The sequence below is a fragment of the Dreissena polymorpha genome, chromosome 5 (genome assembly GCF_020536995.1).
Source record: "Dreissena polymorpha isolate Duluth1 chromosome 5, UMN_Dpol_1.0, whole genome shotgun sequence".
In the NCBI taxonomy this organism is placed as follows: Eukaryota; Metazoa; Mollusca; class Bivalvia; order Myida; family Dreissenidae; genus Dreissena; species Dreissena polymorpha.
In genome coordinates, this window is record NC_068359.1 from 115,274,605 (window position 1) to 115,297,737 (window position 23,133).

The 23,133-nt window shown below is 34.9% G+C and overlaps 2 protein-coding genes across 2 annotated transcripts; both read left to right on the top strand.

Annotated features, from left to right (window-relative positions):
* The first annotated feature begins 1,858 nt into the window (after positions 1-1,858).
* Positions 1,859-16,158, top strand: LOC127831566 (uncharacterized). Its single transcript, XM_052356547.1, has 5 exons — positions 1,859-1,916; positions 13,373-13,551; positions 14,181-14,289; positions 15,035-15,163; positions 16,145-16,158. Exons 1-5 carry the CDS (start codon positions 1,859-1,861, stop codon positions 16,156-16,158), a joined length of 489 nt encoding a protein of 162 aa, XP_052212507.1.
* Positions 16,159-16,413: 255 nt separating this feature from the next.
* LOC127832694 (uncharacterized) lies at positions 16,414-18,722 on the top strand. Its single transcript, XM_052358329.1, has 4 exons — positions 16,414-16,546; positions 16,893-17,184; positions 17,481-17,630; positions 18,219-18,722. The coding sequence occupies exons 1-4, from the start codon at positions 16,475-16,477 to the stop codon at positions 18,311-18,313; spliced, it is 609 nt and encodes a 202-aa protein (XP_052214289.1). The 5' UTR covers positions 16,414-16,474; the 3' UTR covers positions 18,314-18,722.
* The last annotated feature ends 4,411 nt before the right edge of the window (positions 18,723-23,133 follow it).

A 23,133-nucleotide genomic window follows, 5' to 3' on the forward strand; every position in this document is an offset into this window, starting at 1 on the left:
ATTCCGCAAATGTGTGACCATGTCCTTTTAAACTTATCATTGCGAAATAGAATCACGGGAAGTAAAAGTAAAAATATATCAATACATACTTTTTCTATTACGAGTTCATTCAAGCGAATACGCTTAAACACATATTTATATTGACTTCCTTATTTTAAACTTAAGTATATACATGTACATTGCAAGCAATGTTTCTTGCATATAATCAAGTATAGACCAAATAATACTTTTAAACAAAAGTCTGAAATGTGTTTTTACAGATGACCACGAAGCTTTGCCGTTTAAGTTGTTGGTCCAGTTGTAAGGTCAATATTGAAAGTCGCATAGTATCATTTGATTTCCCAAATATGGCTTTACTTTACTTTACGGCATATTGTTAAGGCTACGCTTTAGACTTCAAAAGCCTGTGTGGTGTAGTGGTAGCGCATTAGTTTTCGCATCGATAAGTTCTGAGTAAGTGCAAAATTTCTTTTATTTTATTTTCTGTTTTTGTTCTGATGAGTTAGCGATTTTGTTCCGAATATAACATTCGTGCTAGAAAATTTATTTTATGATTTTTTTTTCAAAAATACGAAAATATGTGAACCATACTATAACAAATAAACATTATGCGTAGTTAATGAAATAAATATCCTTATTCGCATAATTTACTACAAGAGAAAACTTATTTTCAAATCACGTTCTCACGACCAAGCCCTCGAGTTGCGATTGCGACATACACTAGATCCCTTTTAAATTGAGATTGCGACATAAACACGATCGTGAAATACCCTGTAAATTTGGATTTACCTCTTGAAGGATGGTCCACTTCCGTCTTTGACGATATATAGACGATCTCCAAAGTTTCAATATTTTACAGCACACAACGACATAAACCTTCTAGCATTAACGCAGATTCCGTCTTCACATCCGCACTTCGGTCTAGACAGTTAACATGGAATGGTTAGCCTTTATCGCTTTTCTGTGGATTGTGGCATGGATTTCATTCAAACGTGAGTTATATTACAACGTTTAAAGCGATATAATCAATGTGAGTGTGTGGCATAAACATTATTGATATTGAGGTTGATGTTCTATAATTTAATACAGATGCTGTAATGGACTCAAAAAATATCATTTTGAACCGGGAAAATGTTATTTCAAATGTTTGAATGTTGCGTGCCTGTTGGAATGTCGCGTGTCGTTTTAAATTGTCGAGTTTCGTGTCGTTTGTTGGTTTGATTGTCTTTTGTGTACTTCAAAGGTCGTAAGGCAACATTCAATACTCCCCCAACTGTATATTGCACTGGATAGCTCGATGTTTAACATTATTTCAAAATGTATTATAATATATATTCAGAGTAACACAATGACTCACATTATAACACATTTTCAATATTTACAAAAATTACTTTGCAACATTAGTTCAATATTATAATTTCTATTTAAATTTGAAACCAGAAGGTGAGAAAAACCTGCCCATTGTCTTCGAACATTGGAACATTTTTCATGTTGTATATGTCCGATATATACTAGCACTAAACTGAAAATCAAGAACCACTCGTGTTTTACCGCTCATGTATATCTGGTGAAATCTGTGTCGGGCTAGTGAGCAGCACTTAAATTCGTAAACACTGAAGATAATTACTAGTTACTATACAATATCATACAAAAATTAAATCGCATTAATGCAGAATCGCATTCACTGTTTGCAATGTGAACGCAGTGAGCTGAAACTAAATAAACACAAATCCCCCAAAAACTACGTGTTTTGATTGGGTATGAATCGACGTATGATTCATTTTATAACAATGGTATAAATTTTCTAACATCCGCAAGTTGAAGTCGTCACAGTCGCATTTCGGTCAAGACAGTTAAAATGGATTGTTTAGCCTTTATCGCCTCTCTGTGTCTTGTGGCATGGATTTCATTCATACGTGAGTTATATTACAACATTTAAAGTTGAAGATAAAATATGCGTATTTGTCATACAGATTGCCGATTTGTATAGTGGAATTGTATATTGTTAGGTAAACATTTTGGAACATCGTTAACGGTAAGAATAAGTCTTAAAGACACGCAGTTATTATGACGCAAAATTCAAGTTAACTGCATCTGTAACGTTATTGATAAATATTACAACTATAAATGAAATTAAATATATAAATTCAAAATTATTAACAACTCTTTCATCAAAAAAATTAATAATAGAATTCTTGAATTTGGGAAATTATTAATATATGAGTAATTATAAAGAATATAATTGTAAAGATAAGTAATATAATTTTGATCAAAATATTTCATGAGAATATGTTAAAATGTTCTAGATCAGTAATTTGAACGGTCAGAGAATGTCAAAACAGATAAAATATGTGATCGCGGTAAGAATAATTGCAGTGGTGAATTATAATCAGGTCCGACAAACTATAACGTCCGTCGAACTGGAAAAACGTTCGTATTGTAAGTGCAATCTTATTAATTAATGTTGTCTACACGTTTCCTGCATGATTAATTCAGTACATTTAGCGATTCAGCCAATCAACAATTAGCACGTGTGGAGATGAATACTTCTGACAAATCAGAACTGCACACGTAACAATCAAAGGTTTCGTTCTTTATATCTTTGTTAGTAAGACATTAGTATTATGTCACACATTCACGTACTGACAGATTAATTATTAATGATTGATGTGTAAAATTCAATAAGCATTCAACTGCATAGTGTGTCAATAAAAGTAATTGACAAATATGAGTTGTGTCACAAAATTACCTTCATGTTTTATACGTAATACATCGATACATTTCCTATATTCTAATGAACTTTTTTATGTACCGTTTAAACAACCGATTATATCTTGAAAAATGCCGGTTACTTCCAGCACCCGATTGTATAAACAGTTAAACCGGCGGTTAACCACATACCGGCGGTAACTTTAACCAGCGTTTATACAATCGGGTGCAGTTGGTATTGTTGAATTAGGTTAAGTAAACCATTACGCATGTTATATGGAATGTTACATTCCGTATGTATAAATCGTGATTCGGTGAAGTGTGCTGATTGGAAACGGTTCCACATCAGTGTTTAATTAACTTCATGGTTCCTTTTCTACCTGGCATCTCGGTCACAAATGCATAGAATAATTTTAAACAGTCAAACTAAATGAATTATGACATGTAGTATCACAAACAGACTATCAGCAATTACCATGTTCCTCGTCATGAAATACAACAGAACACATTCCACTGTGGTTGTATCATTATCAACTAGGAAATGAAAATGAGATGCGTATGGTGGCAGTTAACGTATTGTTAAAAAACATATTTCTTAATACACGTTCGTTTGCTCTTGTTTGTACTCTCAGAGCCGCTTACTTACTAATTCATGGATATTAAAAAGGCCAGCATTTAAAGAGCTAATGTTGTCATAATTGTATTGCAGTTACATAGAAACTTCATAAGCGACTTATTTTGAATGTTCAATAAATACAGCGGATATTAAATAACTACTCGATACTTGTGCTGCTGGTGTGCATAGTTTTTCAGCAACTAAAATTACACACAACTCGATATCTTCATGAGAATGGCAGGCAATATGGTATGTAAAAATTACATTAGTAAGACAGTATACATGTTTTGTTACATATCTTTCTAGACTAATTCAATGCGTTCTAATAAATATTTAAATCATATCAGAGAACTTTTTTTATATAATATCAACGTATGACTGAATATATACCGTATAACTATGTGTTACTTTTCTCCTTGCATATCATGCTGAGCATGTTGGTGTTTCTCAAGACATAAAATGGTGGTTTGCAGAAAACTGAGATCCTATCATTCACAACGAATCACAAATGGTCACGTCGATATATGGGCCGTGCTATGTGAAAAGGGGGTTTTATGCATGTGCGTGAAGACATTTTCATTATGTTTCATACACGCTGTTAATTGAGAAAAATCGTGACAATTTATTTAAAAGCATGTGATAAAAAGATCTGACACTCGTTGTCATTTCATACCATACACCACGATATCAAGAATCGTGTTAGTAAGTGAGCCTTTGCAACTCGTGCCAGATCCTATATATACAATAGTCACACTTCGTTTCTACGTCGCACCAGCTGGTTGTTAACATGTTAAATGCTGTGGTATATGACCTCTGGGAAAGCGGGGCGTAACCCATTTATGCCTAACGTCTAGAAAAAAGGCATTGGCAAACAGCGTAGACCCAGATGAGACGCCGCATGCTGCGGCGTCATATCAGGGTCTGCGCTGTTTGCTTAAAGGAATTTCTGTTAGAAATATTCTAAAGATAGAAATAAATATAAAGGACATCCCTAACTTTGGAAATAAATTGATCCAATTTAGAAGGATAATAGAGTCCACTAGGCATAAATGGGTTAATTTCATGCGTTAAATATCGTCATTACAGGCTAATCATACCAGACACTTTCCACTTTCATGGACTTTTCCGTTTAAAGTTGTTCTTTTCTCAATGAAAATCCAGTGTAGGCCGAAATTTTCGTACCTGATTAGCCTGTGCATATAAAATAAAATATTTAAAACTATAAAGATCACAGTGTAGGCCCAATATATGTTATGCTTTGTGTGAGTTAAGCTTGAAACTGGTCACATGTGGTAAAAACTATGGCACTAGCTACACTATTTAAAAAAAACAACAGTTGCGACCACTCTAGAAGTCAGATTTTCTCAATGAAACTTAAACAAATCCAAATAAATAACATTTATATACCTCACCATTATGGATACATTCAATAACGCTAAACAATTACACAATATACATTTACAAGGAAAATTGTACATATTAATATACCTTTTCTTTAAAGAGCTTAAAAACAATCAACATTTACTATTTTAATTAATAAAAATGCAGACTTCATATTTTTTCCGATAAGTACACTCATTGTTTGTGAAATTGTCCATACAAATGTGTTTGCGGCCTTGATATATAATTGGCTTCAGACCAACAATCATGTAGACAGTCAAGTACATTGTAATGCCATTTTGGACCGACGACGGCAAGATATCAATAAGGCAATTAGTTTTTTGTCTATGGATTTAGTTTTTTATCACATTGTGTGAGCTTATTTGTTTCTGTTCTCGAGCAGGTACAAACATTTCCGTTAGGTTTAATGTAATTGCAATATTAATGATACGAAAGACTTTAAACATCAACCTGGCTTTTACTGAAAGCCAATGTAACTGTGTTAGAAGATAAGTGATTGGTTCTTCAAAAGAAGCATTCATAACTAGTCTTGACGAATGATTTTCTCTATATCTTCTTGATAAGCAAGAACTTTCGTAAAGCGACCATTGCACACGTCATTATGCGAATGAAGATACTCTTTTGTAAGATGTTTACGGGTAATTGTGCATTAGGAATTCTGGATGCGTTTGTCAAAATTTAGTGTGTTAGTCATGAACAACAAGATCTCCTACGTGATTGACGAATTTCACTTCGCAATCACCGACATACATGCTTAAAATATTCAGTTCGCCAACGGTTGCATGGTTCCTTATACAATACTTTCAGATTTTGATTGGTTCATTTTTAATTTGAAGGTTGACATACATTTAATGACGTCCTCCAGGCATCTTTTAAGTTGCTGAAGAAAATTTGAATCATTTTCGGAATAACCTATTTGAATTTGAATGCTATCATATTTTCATCCGAATGTCTATATCCGGGCAGTTCGTTTTAAACCACTCTGTTGAGTGCTGAAATATACAATGTGAATATAACTGGTCCGGCACAAGAAACCTGTGGGACAACGAAAAGCAATTGTTCAGTTTCAGATGTTGATTTTTCGACCAACATGTTGATTGTTCTGTTGGTGAGATGGGAGTTTATTCATTGTAAGGGAATGCCATTAATACAAAATTCGTCTTAAAATACGAATAAATATTGGGATATCAATGGTATCGAACGCTGCTCTCAAGTCAACCATGACCACGATAGTAACTTGACCTTTATGATTTTTTCTGTAAGGTGTTTGTACATTGTACGTATTGCCGTCTCAACTCAATGCTATCGTCTATTAGCACGTTGGTAAAGTGGAAGATAATTATTAGCCACAATATGATAATAAATTTGGTTTCATGCAGCTTATTTAAGGCTTTTCGAAAGGACACCACACATTAGTTCGGTAGTTCCAAATTGCTGCAACAAGGGTTAACGTGCAGCGCGTTGCCATTTGTTAGGGAATACACCAGATAGCAACGATCTATTGACTATTTCTGTAAATATGTATGTCAATTCTAACAGATTTTCTTTAAGTCTCAAAGTTATGATCGCATTAAGTTCACATGTTGCATCTTCGGATGCAATAAAAAAAATAAGAATAGTTTGTAGGGGGGGGGGGGGGGGGGTGAAAACAGTAAGTGGATTCCTGATCAGAACAAATCGCTGTTGATAAAATGGAAAAAGTGTCCAGGCCATTTCTTGTTTTAATAATCGTATCTGCAATATTTTCCCATAAACCCGAAGATACTGCACTTGTATGTAATGGGGGTGGGTTGTTCTTCGATATACCCAGTTTATCTAATGTTAGCGTATTATTTCTTTGTATTCCATTCTTTATCCCCAATATTGTCATTGTAGTATTCCTCCTACTTTAAATATTTGCCACACCTTTGAAGACTTTTCCAGACATGACAGATGTGTCAAGCCTGAATATTTTTTCTATGGATCTTTTGTACCCTGTTAGCTGTTTAAGATACCCGCAATACCACGGTACACTTGGTTTATTTAGATTTGTTTGTTTCCTTCAGAGGACTTTTGTCAAAATATTTGTGTAAACTACATATCGAGTCAGTGTGATACAAGATCACTTGGAGTTAAAATTTATGATAAAAATATAATAAACAAAACAGCTTTTGAATACTCTAGAAGCCTCAAATATGACCTAATATCGATAAAACTTCTTCGAAACATGTTTTCAACACATCAATCTAAGGGGAGTTTGAAACTAGGTCTCGTGAGTTCAATCTAGGTGTCTAGGTCAAATACAGGAAAAGCTTTTATTAAGTTTGTAAGTCACATTTTCCGAATCATCATGAGACTTGCTCGAAAGATGTGTTTTAATGAAATATCTTCACAATCCGCTAATGGTATCGGTCTGTTAAAACATTAATGACTTGGGGCTAGGAAAACTCTGCTTTAAGGTTATAGTAAAACCTAGTGAATATTCGTAAATGTCATATTGTTTGCCAAAATATACTGAAACATTACCATAAAACTTATCAAATAATATCTAGAATGAGTCTTAAAATAGTTTGGTTCGTTTAAAAGGGGGCGAGGTAGTTTTCATAATAGGGATATAGTAATCCCATTTGAACATTTAAGAATTCTCATTAGTGATCAGCTAATTATCAAACATATTCAGAACATTAAACAATGTGCTTTCTTTTGAATTCTGATTCCGTTTATTTTAAGAAAATAGCCGGGCGTGGGTCAGTTTTCCATGTTATGTCTTAAGTGATACCTTTTTACAAGTGCCTGCTCCAATAAAATTAAATTGCTCCGAGTCTGTTGAGCGCCTTTTTATCCACTTGTTCAAAGACATTGCTCGATGTACGAAATGTTCCAACCGGAATCGGCACGGAATCGCAAACTAAATTTCGGGCGTAAAAAATATTTCCGGGCGTATTTTTCTATATATGATTTTAAGAAGAGGGGCGGATTCCGGGCGTAATCCGGGCGGAAAACAGGGGCGAAATATGTAAATGAGGTGAGACGAAATTTTAAAATACTGGCGGAAAGCAGTTTACGGGCGGAATTCAGATTACAGGCGGAATGTTAAAATTACGGGCGTAACTTAGATTACGGTCGTAATTTAGATATCTGGCGGAAATCGGATAACATGCATATAGTAAATATACCCATATAAGGACAGGCCATTTAAAACAAAAACAAAAGGCGATCGCAAAAGCTCACCATGAGCACTTTGTGCTCATGTTAGCTAAAAACTAGTCAAAATTATGACAAGATATATTTAATATAGTATCTTTATATTTATTTTAAGATAATACATTTTAAAAAGATGGATCACCATTTTATGCTTATATACATCTGCAAATGCGGAACAAATGCTGAAAACCCCCGCATATTTTCCGCAGTCACAAAAAATGCGGAATTTATGCGGAAAATGTACGCATCGTCGTTCCCCATTTCAATGCTACTTTTAAGATACATAATGTAGCTTTTAAAGACATACAACAAAAATAATTATAATATATACATACAAAATAATTTGATAGACATGCACTTTTTTAAAAAACAAACCGTTCTTATACACGGCCAAAATAAAAAAGTTCACTCTTTCACATTGAAGGCAATTTTTAAACTGCTTTCTTGAGTAGTTGAGTAGGAATTTCTCTCTATCACAGCATTGTTCTGGTCCGCGATTCTCCCCCATCCTATGGCATAATCTGAAATGCAAATTAATATTTAGTACACTTTAGTAACAGTTCACTTATTGCAAATACTGATAATAACTTATGTAGAATTAATCGCTTTTTCAAACTTGTTATCAAATCCAGGACCCAAGCTAGGATTTGAAAAAGGCAGGGTCCAAATTTGGCAATACTACACTTTTGAACGTGCTTGGATATTATCCCTGTGGAATATTTTCAAATAACATGAGCTATATATGCATATTATTTAATATTACATGCATTTTCATTAAAAAAAATATTTTTGTAATTGATAAAACTAGCTTCACTGTTATAATAAAATTAGTTTATTGAAAATTCATTGAATTTCCTGTAAAATAATGTGATCAGCTCCAATTAAGGGCATGTTGGGGGTCAAAGGGGTCAGGTTTGGATCTTGGTGCGGCAAGGTACTCAGACCCTCTGTTATTAGGCATAGCCCAGGAGCACTAATAGTATAATTCGAATAAATCTTTCTTTTGAACTTAACTATTTCAAACTATTAATACAATAACTTGTATAGTAAAATTGTGATTTACCTATCGACAAATCCAGCTTTCCTTTGCAAGGACTGCTTTGTGCTCATCATCCGGGCGCGGCACACACAGCAAATATAAAAAATTGATTTTTTCACAAGATGTTTTTTTGCAACAGTACTTTCTCGCAAACGAATTCTTCAATATATGATGCGGCTTTTGAGGTCCGAGATGGGAAATGTTATGCCACCAGCAACCTTTCTCTTCAATCCTATGGCATAATCTGAAAATGAAATGTTAATTTAAGTACTTACTATATATTTTAAAGAAATGTGTGTATTTTCATTTTAGTTTCAAACTGTGTTGTTTTTCCTTCAAATGCCCGTCTACTTTTCATCATCCTTTTAGTTTTACATTTCCCACTGGGACAGTACACAAAAACAATTACAATTATATCTGTTAATAATCAAAATAAAAGAGGAATGTAGGAGTAAAAATACAAACCTTTTATGCTGTTCTGCAGTATTCCAAAAACACAGAAATTTGGTGAGATCAAATCACAGTTAAACCAGCCACTTTGAACCTCTTTTGCAACAAACGTATTGTTCATTTTCACATTGTATTAAATACAAATTGTTTTTCACAAAATACTTCCTGCAAGACATTTTTTCACTACAGTTAAGTCCTCATTTTGCTTAAGCATTATACTGACAATTTAGTTCAGAGTCAGAAATTAGCTTAACCGCTCTTGTTTTCAATTCAAACAGCAACTTCTACCACTTCCTGTGGGCGAATTTAACCAATCCATTGAAGCCTGATAAGCACTGTCGGTTTATAAACATGTTAACAGGTGTGACTCAGTGCTCATGCAGTCAGTATTGGGGCAGCAAAATACCACAAGATCAAGTAAGCTGGTCGTCAGTGTTTATCTGAGATTAAATTAACATTGGTATATTTATGTACATTTTTATGGTCATTTCAGACTGGGGAAATATTAACTACTATAAACATTTTATTATAGAGTAACATGCAGAGAAACTTAATTCATATTGATGATATAAACAAATAATTTTAAACTAAGACTGTTGGGTGTTTTGTCAAAGGAAACCTTAAAAAAATGAAAACATTACCAACTCTTGTTTTTTATTAAACTTCACAGTCGTTATTGTAATTATGAAATTATTATTAAAAAGGAGCAAAATTTGCAAAAATTAAGAAGAATTAAAGGAGTATATTAAAAAAGTAAGTGCAAATAGATTTGTAATACATGGTCCTCCCTCAGACTTAAATTTATAAGTGGAAACTGTAAACGTCAGCAATAGATAAAATATATTTAAAGTTTAAATGTGTTATTGTTATCTCCTAAATTTTATTTCTTACCAGCAATGCCAATAAATGCAAAATCTAAGAGTATAATTCATGGTCACAAGTTCACAAGTCTGTCTCCTTTTCAGCTTCTCACAAATTAAGTATAAAAATACTAAAAAATATGTTTTAGAATCTGAACATGAACATCATAAATTAGATCAAAGCTTTATGCTGAATGCATTATACTATGACTGAAATAGTTTTGTCAATAATGAATGTGATTGATTGTACAAATGTATCAATAAAATTAAATATTTTTATTTAAAAAAAGGTATATTAAGTTATCAGTTACTGGTAATATTTTGTTCAGTACTTTGGTTTAAATTAAATGTATTAAGTCATTGTTCAGCTTCATAGAAATTTGCTAAGTCCAATATTACTCTCTGTAAAAACTACTAAGTTCAAAATTCCGTCATGTGGCTTCACAAATATTTTAAAAGTATGAAATTCTGCCCCGCGAAAGAAACAAAGTGCAAAATTCCGTCCACAAATCTCCATCATACAAATTCTAAGTATAAAAATACGCCCGGATTTGATTTACGCCCGGAAAAAACAGTTGAATTACGCCCAGAAATAATTTTAGTTCCGGACGTAAAACTCTTTCCGCCAGTTGTACTGTCGTAATTCCAACATAACGGACCAATTCCGACCCGATCACGTCCGGAATCCGCCCTATTATTTCGTACAGGTTGGAAAGTTATCGACGCAAGTCGTTTGAAACGCTTTATTATTTGTATAATAAATGCCAATCCATAAACGTTGTTTCCGTGTGGTGCATTGTTTTGCATTTGCTTAGGTCGACCATTGTAATATTTTGAACACGATGCCAATATTCTCAATGGTTTCACAACCTGAACAGATCCTGCAGGGTGTTATATGACTGCAATAAGAAATACTCCGAAACCCGTCGCAAATGACAAGGTACCTATAAAAAGCCTACCGCCCGGTTTCAAATTGAGTAATTATTTATAGAAGTGATTTCTTTTAATATAGTCATATCCGCAAAACGTTGTTTCCATGTGATTCTATTTTTTACTTGTTTGAATATTAGAATAATGTTCACATAATTTACTGCATATTGATACTTTTATTTTGTAAATTGCAATTCCGCAAATGTGTGACCATGTCCTTTTAAACTTATGATTGCGAAATGAAATCACGGGAAGTAAAAGTAAAAATATATCAATACATACTTTTGCTATTACGAGATCATTCAAGCGAAAACGTTTAAACAAATTTGTATATTGACTTCCTTATTTCAAATTTAAGTATATACATTGCAAACAATGTTTTTTGCATTAAGTGAAGTCTAGACAAAGTAATGCTTTTAGATAAAAGTCTTTAATACCGTATAGTGTTTTTACAGAGTACGCAGATTTGCCGTTTTAGTTGTTTGCCCAGTCGTTATGTAAATATAGAAAGTCGCATAGTATCATTTATTTTCCCAAATATGACTTTGTATTACCGGCATATTATTAAGTCTATCCTTTAGACTTCAATAGCCTGTGTGGTGTAGTGGTAGCGCATTAGTTTTTGCACCGACTAGTCCTGTGTTTATCCGTGCTAAGAAATTCATTTGATGAACGTCTTGTTCACAAATACGAAAATATGTTAACAATGCCATGACAAATAAACATTGTGCGTAGTTAATGAAATACATATCCTTATTCGCATAACTAACCACCCGAGGAAACTTATGTTTGTTAAATAATGTACTCACGACCAATCCCTCGAATTGCGATCGCGACATACAGTCGATCCCTTGTACATTGGGATTGCGACATTTACACGATTGGGAAATACCCTGTAAATTGGGATTTACCTCTCGAAGGATGGTCAACTTCCGTCATTGACCATACATGGACGATCTCCAAAGTTTCAAAATTTTACAGCGCCCACGGTCAGATAAACTATTGCAGGCATTTGTTTGGCAGTCAAACGCGAATCGGAATATGTTACTAGCCACATGTCTTGGCATCAATGGACGCTTTTCGTTTATCTTTATGAGAATGGTAGGCAATGTGATATGTCAAAATAATAAGTAAAAAATCAAAAATAAAATTAACAAAAGGAAGAAGAGTAGCCCGCAGCAGGGCTCGAAACAGTGATCCCCGGAATCCTGAAGTAAAAACGCATTAGCCAACTGAGCTATCCTGCCAAGCATACATAAGATGCGTATTTTATACGTTTTATAAGCAATCTTCGTTGTTTCACAAATTTAAACGACAACAACAGAACTCTCCAAATTATTCAATCGTTTCGCGTTGCAACGCTATATATTTTTTAGGTTTTCAAATCGTCAAAAGATGCATATAATGGTTATATTAGACCATGGCAAATGTTCAATAATACTGTTTCCACACAAATATCATAACTAAACCGAAAATTTGCGAATCTGAAACAACTTTTTTCAATTTTGTCAATTTACCAAACCGTAAAAAAGATCCATTTTAAGCTAATATTAAATTTGTTTTTGGTGATAGTCATCACATTACATTTCCATGCTTTTTATGTTTGGTAATGACGCTTTTACATTATCGGCCGACTGTGAGTAAACGGCTGGACATATTTCTTTGTAGTAATTTTTTTTGAAAGGTTGTCCAATTTCCCATAAGAGGACCAAGGGATGCTTTGAATTATTTAAAGCTCTTTTTGACATTGTTGCGGCCCGCGAAGACAGGTCTATGATAAATTCTAGTTAATGACCTTGTTATAATTCCAATATCAGAGGGTGGGGATTTTTTTTTCATGGCTCTTTGTCAATTTATCTCTAATTAAACATGGTTTTATATATATATTTAAATATTTTGGGCTCCTGGGCCCATATACTATCCAGGGTACGTTACTTCCACCTGTGTATAATCGTTGCACATTTCACACATTTCAGCTGTGAAGTCCACATCAGGGACGATACTTTCCGCTTTTATTGTGTTTTTTCGCACTAAAACCCAGACTCTTCTAGACAAAAATCCAATTAAGGCGAAAAGTATCGTCCCAGAATAGCCTGTGCAGACTGCACTGGATATTCTGGGACGATAGTTTACGCTAATACATTAAACCCCCTTTTCAAAGAGCTTGGTTCATACACATTTCAGCGGGCGGTATCCATGGTGCTGACACAGAGACACTTAACGCCACCCTCCGCGGTTATTTCAGTGACTCTCGACATCACGAGACAAACCCCGCCTACAAGAAGAGAGCAAGAGACTTCATTTTTAGCCAGTTCCAGGAGTTCGGTCTACAACCACAGGAGCACAAGTTCGTAATTGATCAAGTACGCTACGGTAATTTTTTTATTGATGAAAATAGGAAAAATTTGATTCCTTCCAAATCCTCACAGCGAGCATTTCACGTTCATGCCACTGTTACAAAGTAATTAAACATTCGTAAAAACGTAGCCACAATTTACTGCTACCACTTAGTTCTTTTTATATACATCGACTACCGCTATCAACTTTTGCGATCATAGAGACGTAGAAATACTGCCTTGAACATCCCATCCATAACTTAAATCTTGATCTAAGGCTAGAATAACTGCATAGCAGAGTCTCACGTATGCACATACCACCGCCATCATCCGGCTAACATAACACACAAAATGATCCGCGTTCTGGGAAAACTGGGCTTAATTCATGAGCTTCAAGTGTCGTCCCAGATTAACCTGTGTAAACTGCAGATGCTATACAGGGACGACACTTTTCGCCATGACTGGATTTTTATGTCGAAGAGACTTCAACATAAAAAAATCCATAGAAGTGGAAAGTGTCGTTCCTGATTAGCTTTTGCGGACTACACAAGCTTATCCGGGATGACACTTAACGCACATGCATACAGCCAAGATATTTACAGAACGCTGCACATATGCTTCTGCTGAAATTACTACTATTATCATAACTATTTCAGTACGAGTTCTACAACATTATTGGGATCCTTAACGGGACTCGAATCGGGACGGTCGATGACAAAGTGGTCGGAGTAGGCACGCATTATGACACAGTTGCCGACACAAAAGGTTATGGATCGATAACGCAGTTGTCATTTATATGAGCTGCGCTGTGGGTACACGGGGCTTTATGTTTTTGCGTTAAGTGTCATCCCTTATTAGCCTTTGACGTCTGCACAGGCTTATTAGGGGCGACTCGTTCAGCTGTTATGTTTTTTAAGGGAGTCTCGTCCTAGCGAAAAAAACAACTGAGCCGGAATGCGACTGGACCGGCTAATAATGACGCCACTTTTTGCACCAGCATTTAAGTCCCAGTTCATAGCTACATATATGGGCAGAATCGTAAGAAAAAATGTGTTTATTGAGGATATCACTGAAAATCCGGTTGAAATCGGTTGAAAACAAACAATTTAGCGATTTTTATTTTGGGGTCGAGTACGGTACGAAAACGACACAAATGAATTTATGTAAAGTCGCTATTCGATTTATATACAAAACAACGATGGACGTGGACTTTAAGAACCGTTTTTCCAGAGCGAGGTTTTCGTTGTGATTGGGCATAAGTCATCGAAGCGACTAACTTTGTAATTTCGTATCGCTTCAGTAAAACTGACATAATTATTAAAAGTGTGCTAAAAAATAAAGTCTCTAGACATACTAGTATTCGTATTTTTCTTGTCTTTCTGAGTTTTTGTTATTTGAAGACATGTGTTGTATTGTTTATATTTGTATTGTAATTGTTTATAAAATATGCAACATACAAATAAGTTTGTCTTGGACCTTGTGGTGACATCAAATGTTGTGTTGCTTACAGGTGTCGATGATAATGGTTCGGGAATGGCGGCCATGTTGTATGTTGCTAAGCAACTTACAAACGAGAATAAACGAGGCGTGAAACGCAAGAACACGGTGCTATTTATAGCCTTCGATCTTGAAGAAGCTGGTATGTTGTTTATTTGTTCAATGCATAATCCCCATCGTCATCATCACCATCGTCATTATCAAGATCACCATCGTCATCATCAGGATCACTAAGACAAATACCAGCATCATTAAAATGTCTTGCCTTATCATCATTATCATGATAATCATCATCATCATTGGCGTGATGATAATAATAATAATAATACTTCTACTAATACTAATAATAATAATCATGATGATGATGATAATCATCATCATCATCATCATCATCAACATCATCATCATCATCATCAGTATCAATTTCAGTGTGAAATATTCAGGTAGTAAAGACACACCTTCGCGTTGGACCAATGAAATCGCTCGTGTGTTTAAAATGTTGACCAGTTGAAATATATGTAAACAAAGGTTTCAAAAGGCGCTGGGGCGCTTGACCGTTAGTTTTGATGCATAATGTAACGGTAAGAATGGTAGAAATGTTTTTTTCATACGTTTAATCGAATTATGGTACCGAGGTCCGTGAACTTTGCAGAGAACATGCCTTACACTCCATGAAGATTTCAGTCTTGGATCGGATCAGATCGATGACGAGTAGGTCACCCGAGCTGTGTGTCGTGTTATTTCTTTTTGACCCAGCATTTGTAAAGAAAATATTGGAAGATATGTACATTTCCAGAAGGGACATTCATTTATGCGTTTAATAAGACCGAGTCATTGGAAATCACTGCACTATTGATGTAGTTAATTATGGCTATTCATATCGATTCACCCTTTTTCGAGTCATTTTGAGTTGAATACCTTGTTATATATATATATGTATTCGATAGTGAATAATTTTTTCAGAGAAGTTGATTTTTCGTTATAATTTGATTATTTTTATTATAAATTATGTTTTTACCAATTAATATATGTGGTATGCATTTAGGGCATAAAACTACAAATTTTGAAAAGGAATAAATACATCATATTCCAGCAAGCTTGTGTGAGGCATTTCATTGTTCAGCTGACAAGTATTAGTTTTTATATATTTTCTATATTTTTGTATAAGAACGTTTAAATTCTCGGTGAAGGCAACACGTGTTTATTAGTTTTCAATGTGTTTTAGCTTTTATAATTATTAAATCATTTTAGCTGTTGTGTTGAAATAAATAAAATTATATTATTTTAAAATAACTTAAGTATATGAACAAGTCCCCTTCATAAATGCTTTACAAAATAAATGTACCCGAAATCCGCAGGCATAACCGGAAGCAAAGAGATTATAAGCGGCTGGCTGAACCCGTGGCTGATACGTACGTATGGAACGGCGGCAACCAGACTCGTACCGTACGGCATGGTCGTCATGGACACGATCATGGGTTACAACCTGACCGCCTACTCACAGAGTATACCGTCGCCGGATGCCGTAAGTGCATGTGCGTAAAGTGTCGTCCAAGATTAGCGCATCGAGTCCGCATAGGCTTATCAGGGACGACACTTTCCGCCTAAACTGGATTTAAGTTTAGAACAGACGTCTTTAAAATGAAAAATACAAAAAGCCCATCTGGCCTTACAAAACATGCAACTATTATACAACTAGCAATAATACATTTATCAACTAATAATTTACAATTGACAATTTGCATGGCTAACCGGCCTTCCAGAGTCCATACGATATAAAGACACAATTTTTGGTTCTTCAACAAAGTATACGTGTCGGTATAAGCCTAGTTTTGGTCGTTGAATTAAAAAAAAGATAATTGTAATTACAGATCCAAATGACGTTTCCAACGGTCTACCGCAATGTTCAGTCCGATAACAGACGTGGCGATTTCCTTCTAAATATCTACAGACAAGATGCGGATAGAGCGCTCGGGGAGGCCTTTACCAGGGCATGGCAAGCGCTGAGCCATCCGAGGTTTGAACTCGAAGTATTCCCTCTGCCAATATCTAGTCTGAACCAGCTGACGAACACTAATTTTGCCATCTACCAACCCTTTCTGCGCAGTGATCATTCCAATCTCTGGCGCGATAACATTCCGGCGATTTTCCTCACGGATTCAGGTAGGAACTAGTTTATCACATACTCAAATGCACTTGAAAATGGTAATATGTTCTTATTAGATATCTTGTTGATACGTAATGCGCCAATTACATTTCATTGTACGAAATAATTCTCTACAAATTTGATAATGCCATTTATTAAATATTTTTATGCCGTGCTGCCGCTGCCCCGAACTACATTTTGAACTAATTTTGTAAACACATTTTATCTTAATATCATAGTAACGCCTTTGTCTCCACGAAGGATGGCCTGTTTCACGCACAGGTATTCCTTAATGTCGGTCGCGTTATTTCAGCGGACTACCGCGGCGCTATGCAGGTCTGCTACCACAGTAAGTGTGACAATGTCGAAACCATGGTGACACAGGACAACCTGATATTTCTCTCCAAGACAACGGACGCCATTTTTCAAACCATAAACAGCCTTTCTGAACCCTCCGAGCCAGGTAGGGATGTGGGTAATGTTCGTAAACCCTTTTTGCGAACTCCGTTGATTAAAAGTCAACATCGGCGCTCGTTGTATTTCATATCAAATCCAATACACGTTCGGCAGTGAAACGGGGTTAAATGCATTTGTGTAAAGTGTCGTCCCAGATTAGCCTGTGAAGTCAACACATGCTTATCAGGGACAACACTTCTTCATGTTATGATATTTTTTTGTTAAAATGTAGTTTCTTCTTAGCAAACATCCAGTTTAGGCGGAAAGTGTAGTCCCTGATTAGCTCGTGCGTACTGCACAGGCTAATCTGGGACGACACTTTCCTCTGTTATGTTATATTTCGTTTAAACAAAGCCTTTTCCTAGCAAAACTCCAGTGTATGAGGAAAGAGTCGTCACTGATTAATGTGTGCAGACTGCACAGGCTCATCTGGCATGACACTTTACGCACATGCATTCAACCCCTTTTTCTCAGAGCGCGTCTCTGTCACTAACGTACACAAATATACAGCTTTTTTTTCAATATGATCATTTTTACTTTCCTAAACAATTATTAAGTATTTTTCAAAACCTGTTCCGTTTCGTTTTAATTTCAGCCGCCAGTGGTTGCCACCTCATCGCGTCATTTTGGTACCTGATTGTTGTTCCTGTGGTCACAATTGCAGCTAGATATTTCATACTGTTTAAGTAATGTTTGCTGTTTCAAAGATATGTGTCTTTTGTTAAAATCCCAAATTCCCGCATAAGTGTTTGAAAGGCGCTGATAAGCAGGTTTATAGGAAATTAAAATAAACAGGAAATGATTTAAAATCATAAATGCATTCCACAGAAACTCATCACATTATCAAGTATGCGTGTATCTTCACCAGTCTTAATTGTTATATAGTAGTGTGTGTGTTTTTCCTATAAACCTTCGATTTACATTGAATTAACCACTGTTTTAATATATTATGTCTTTATGTCCCATTCGAAGAAGACGTCATATCAGGGTGCAGAATCAACGGGGTTTTCAGGGGTTTACACCGTTAAGTACTTTACTAGTGCAAAGAAGACAGTTTTTCTTGCAGTTTGTGCCGATATCTTAAGGTATAAGAATAAATCCTTTAAATTAAATACGTCTGAAATCGGTGGCAAAAATTTCACGTTGCGTGACGCATAGTCGTGCAGTATACATGGAAATTTTGAACAAGAACAAGAACACTGGCTCATTAAAAAAATAATTCTGATGTATTTCACATTACCATATGCAGCATAAAAATCTGTTTTTATGCACTAGTTGACATTCTTAAGAAAAATTGTTTTAAAAAGTTATTTGGAACAAAAACAAAACTTACCGGTGTGTTACGTCCATTTACGTTTAATTGGGGGAAACCCAACAAAGTCAAGTGATCCGGCACCCTGATATAGCAATTGCACTTTTCCTCTGTTGGTCTGTGCGAGTGTCCATTAGAGTTTCGATCCCCGTTTCCCTACTTCAAAGGTCGATGTAACAATTAAAGGTCAAATGCGATAAAAAACATGAAAATTACGGTCGAAGCCAAAACTTTGAAATATATTAAGGAATACTAATAAAAATAACTAGGCACAAATTTAAACGATCCCAAGACGACGCGGTCGCGTAAAACTTCCGTCTCTCTGTCACCAAGGTCAAGGTCACATTTAAAGGTCAAATGTCAAATTCGGTAATAAAACAGCTTCGCGATTCCTCTCTCAGTCATAACGTTGCAATTACATTAATGAGTTATTGTAAAACGACACAAATGTAAACCATCTTATTACGACGTTTTGCGGATAATACGCCTTTCTACCTGAAATGTCAACGTCACAAGTTCAAAAGTTAAACATGAAAATTCTAGCCTCAGCCATAATTTTGCCATTCATTGATGGTATGTTTAATAACCAATGCAAACCACCATGAACACCATGAAACGACTTGACACATGTTAAACCCTTCTTTCTTTAATAAAGGTTAATGTCGCATATTGAGTTCAATGTTTGAAAACACAATGGCATGTGGGGGCATCTGTGTCCTACTGATTTATGTCTTTATTTTTATATTGAGTTAACGAGGTGTCAGGTTAAATTTTGATATACATTTCCTCAGTTTTTAGCAGTAACTTACACTTTCCTTTAGTGTCAAACTGGTCTCAGCGTTAAGGAACTGCTTTCATTTAATTCTTATGCTTCAAGAAAAATAGAAATATTCGCCAGACTCTCTTAGGCAGATTTTAAAGTTGCTAAGTCAGAGTGTATATGTGAAGATTGTTTTTATTACTTGGCAGGACACGTGTTATAACCATTATTTTATATATATTCAAAACTAACTGATTTGCGATACAAGAACAAGTACTTTTATTTAATGCTTTCCAGTGGTTTATAGAGAAATATCAGTGAATTAAAACTGATAATTTCACTGTTTCAAACAGTGAAAATTATCAGTGAGAATTATCGATAATTTTCATTGTTTACTGTGAAATGACGTCATGTTTTTGACGAAATGATGTCATTATCCCAGCACAATTCTTTAGTTAAACTCTTGAACAATGTATATAAACTGTGCAAAATGCATTAAATAAAAAGAAAATTTGTTGCATTCGGTGGATTATCGATTTTAATTCACACGTGATCAAAGAAAATATACATTTTCACTCGTGGCTGCGCCACTCTTGAAAATATTATTTTCTATGATCACTCGTGAATTTAAATCGATAATCCACCGGATTCAACAAATATCCTCTATATAATAAAGGTTGTATAAAGGTTGTGAAAGACGTAGCAAGATTATCTGGTCACAGGTGTATTTTTGGAGATTAGGATTTTGTCACAACTATACGATAACTCTGTTGAAATCATTTCTGAATACTTTCACAGTGACGTTCCTTGTTATAGGCAAAAAGCACTGTTAATCAATTACTTGTATAATACATTAATACTTTAAGCGTATGTTCCGTACATGGGTTAGATTGTAGTATACTGTGGCGTCCGTCATGACGGGGAACTCGGCTTTCAGTGTGTGTTTGCCTTGCCGTCTGTATCCACGTTTAAACATCACCCTTTTGTTTTGTGTTCTCATGTATTTATTCGATGTATTATAGACGTATAACTAGACGTGTGGCAGTTTAAATAATATATTAATTAATTGTGTAGTTATTATCAAGACAGCTACTTTTTGTCGGTTGTAAGTATATTATTCTTAATATTATATATTCTATTATAAACAGATGCATGCATGTTGCCAATGACATAGGATACTTTTTTCATCTGCATTTTATGTGTATTGATTTTCTTTGTTTGTAAGTTATATATACAAGTTCTACAATGTTTCGTCTATCTGTACTCATATGTATCCATTTTAAGCACATTGAAAATAAACCTTTTCAAAAAAACATTTCTGTCTCTTCATGCAACTTTATTCAATAAATATTGAAAATGTATTTTTTTAAAGATCTTATTGAGTTATATAGAACTTTACTAATATACGTAAACGAATATGACGCACTTCAATGATTTCGTAATACATTTCATTGATTTTGACAATTTAAATGAAGCTTTCACACTCGAGTATTACAAAAAGCTCGACAATACATCTGCATGTGTTCATTACGGTTTGGCTGGCTCCTGAAAAAGACAATCATTCAAGTAAGAATTGTTTGTGTTTTTTTTGCGCTTTAATAAAGTTTCATATATTTAACAAGATCTTCAGTAATTATATGTTTTATACATATGCAACAATACTATAGTTTAAGTGTATCAACTACATAAAAGAGTCATGTAAATATATTCGAAATTAATAGGGATATAGGCAATACATAAAAACACGCTATGTTTCGTTAACTTGAGTTTGTAAAAAGCTATTGACCTGTTGTGAAAACTTATACGGAGAACTCATTTTAGGAAAAATCATATCTATATATGAGATCATATTTTACGTATATGCTTTTTTAATCACCCACCCACCCACCTTCCCACACACACCCGCACCTCCCACACACGCACGCGAGCATTATATAATTACATTATTATATAAATATTGTCCCCTACCGGTGAAACCGGAAGGTACTTATGGTTTGCACTCCGTCTGTCTGTCTGTCAGTCTGTCTGTCTGTCAGTCTGTCTGTCAGTCTGTCTGTCTGTCAGTCAGTCCGTCACACTTTTCTGGATCCTGCGATAACTTAAAAAGTTCTTCATATTTTTTCATGAAACTTGAAACATGGATAGCCGGCAATATGGAGATTCTGCACGTCATTTCATTTCGTTCCTACGTCAAAAATTCTGGTTGCTATGGCAACATATATAAAAAAATACTGACAATGGTGGAGTTTCACCGGTAGGGGACCATATTGCTTGGCAATCTCTTGTTATATATATAAAAGTGCCGACGAAGTTTTCGACGACGGCATGTTTTGTTTTTTTATCGCGTTATACTGATAAAAATCTGAGCAACCTAACGTTATCATGCCATTCACATGGAAGCGTAAGCTTCATTCCATACAAATGGTATCTGTGGTGAACAGTTGGCAAGCTGTCCACGTCATCGAGACGTGGAGTTGTAGGCAAAGGCTTCCGCTATAACAAGAATAATTTCATAGTGAGTTTTGGGATACGGATTCTGTGAATTGTGCGACCGACACTCTTCTTTCATATATAAGTCGCGTTCTGAGAAAACTGAAACACAAATTATACGCACATGCATTAAGCCCAGTTTTCTCAGAGCTCTCTCTGATGATCTCAAACTCTTGTTTTGTAGGCGAAATACCATTTATAGTCTAATCAAACAGTAAGGGCGAAAGGATGAAATGGCATTAAAAGTGATCTGTTTCTTTAACGGTATCGTGTTCCTTCTTGTATTTAGCTCTCAACTAGAATAATATTGATCTCTAATAATTTATCATTTATGCAATTTTTAATAATTTAAATACTCATTCAAGTTTTCCCAGTCGTGACGGAGAAGGACTCGGTCAATAACGACAGAAGTTAAACAGCGTTTACTTTCAAATGTTTTTTGTAAATATATACAAGGTAATGACCATTTCGTCATGGAAGCGTTTTGTTTATATTCGTTAATGGACTATACACTCCGAGTGAAACGCGATTGCGTTTATTGCAAATGTTCAAAAGAATGCGTTAATATGTATTCGAATGTATGTTTTCACGTTTGAAATGAATTTTCTATTGATCATTTTCACACTTAAAAATACAAGTTAATTATAATTCTGTTCATATGAACCGGCAGTCAAAGGTACGTTCAACCATGCATTACAAAGTATATAAAAGAACGCACATGAGAATTGTATTGATTGGTACCGTATTTTGTAAAAGGTAAGGGATATTCAATATGGGGCTCGCTCTGTGAACACCGTGCTTAATGCATGTGCGTAGTGTCGTCCAAGATTTTCCCGTGCAGTCCACACGTGCTTTTCAGGTACCAAACATTCCGCTTGTATGATACTTTTTCATTAAAATGAAGTCTTCACTTGGCGCAAATCCAGTTTAGGCGGAACGTGTTGTCCC

What these genes read in the sequence shown, in the direction of transcription:
- LOC127831566 (XM_052356547.1), top strand. Translation starts at nt 1,859, where the DNA reads ATGGATTGTTTAGCCTTTATCGCCTCTCTGTGTCTTGTGGCATGGATT. An exon ending in GGCATGGATTTCATTCATAC is followed by an intron (nt 1,917 to 13,372) that starts GTGAGTTATATT and finishes TACACATTTCAG; the next exon opens with CGGGCGGTATCCATGGTGCT. An exon ending in ACAAGTTCGTAATTGATCAA is followed by an intron (nt 13,552 to 14,180) that starts GTACGCTACGGT and finishes TAACTATTTCAG; the next exon opens with TACGAGTTCTACAACATTAT.
- LOC127832694 (XM_052358329.1), top strand. Translation starts at nt 16,475, where the DNA reads ATGGTCGTCATGGACACGATCATGGGTTACAACCTGACCGCCTACTCA. An exon ending in GATTTTCCTCACGGATTCAG is followed by an intron (nt 17,185 to 17,480) that starts GTAGGAACTAGT and finishes GCGTTATTTCAG; the next exon opens with CGGACTACCGCGGCGCTATG. An exon ending in TTCTGAACCCTCCGAGCCAG is followed by an intron (nt 17,631 to 18,218) that starts GTAGGGATGTGG and finishes TTTTAATTTCAG; the next exon opens with CCGCCAGTGGTTGCCACCTC.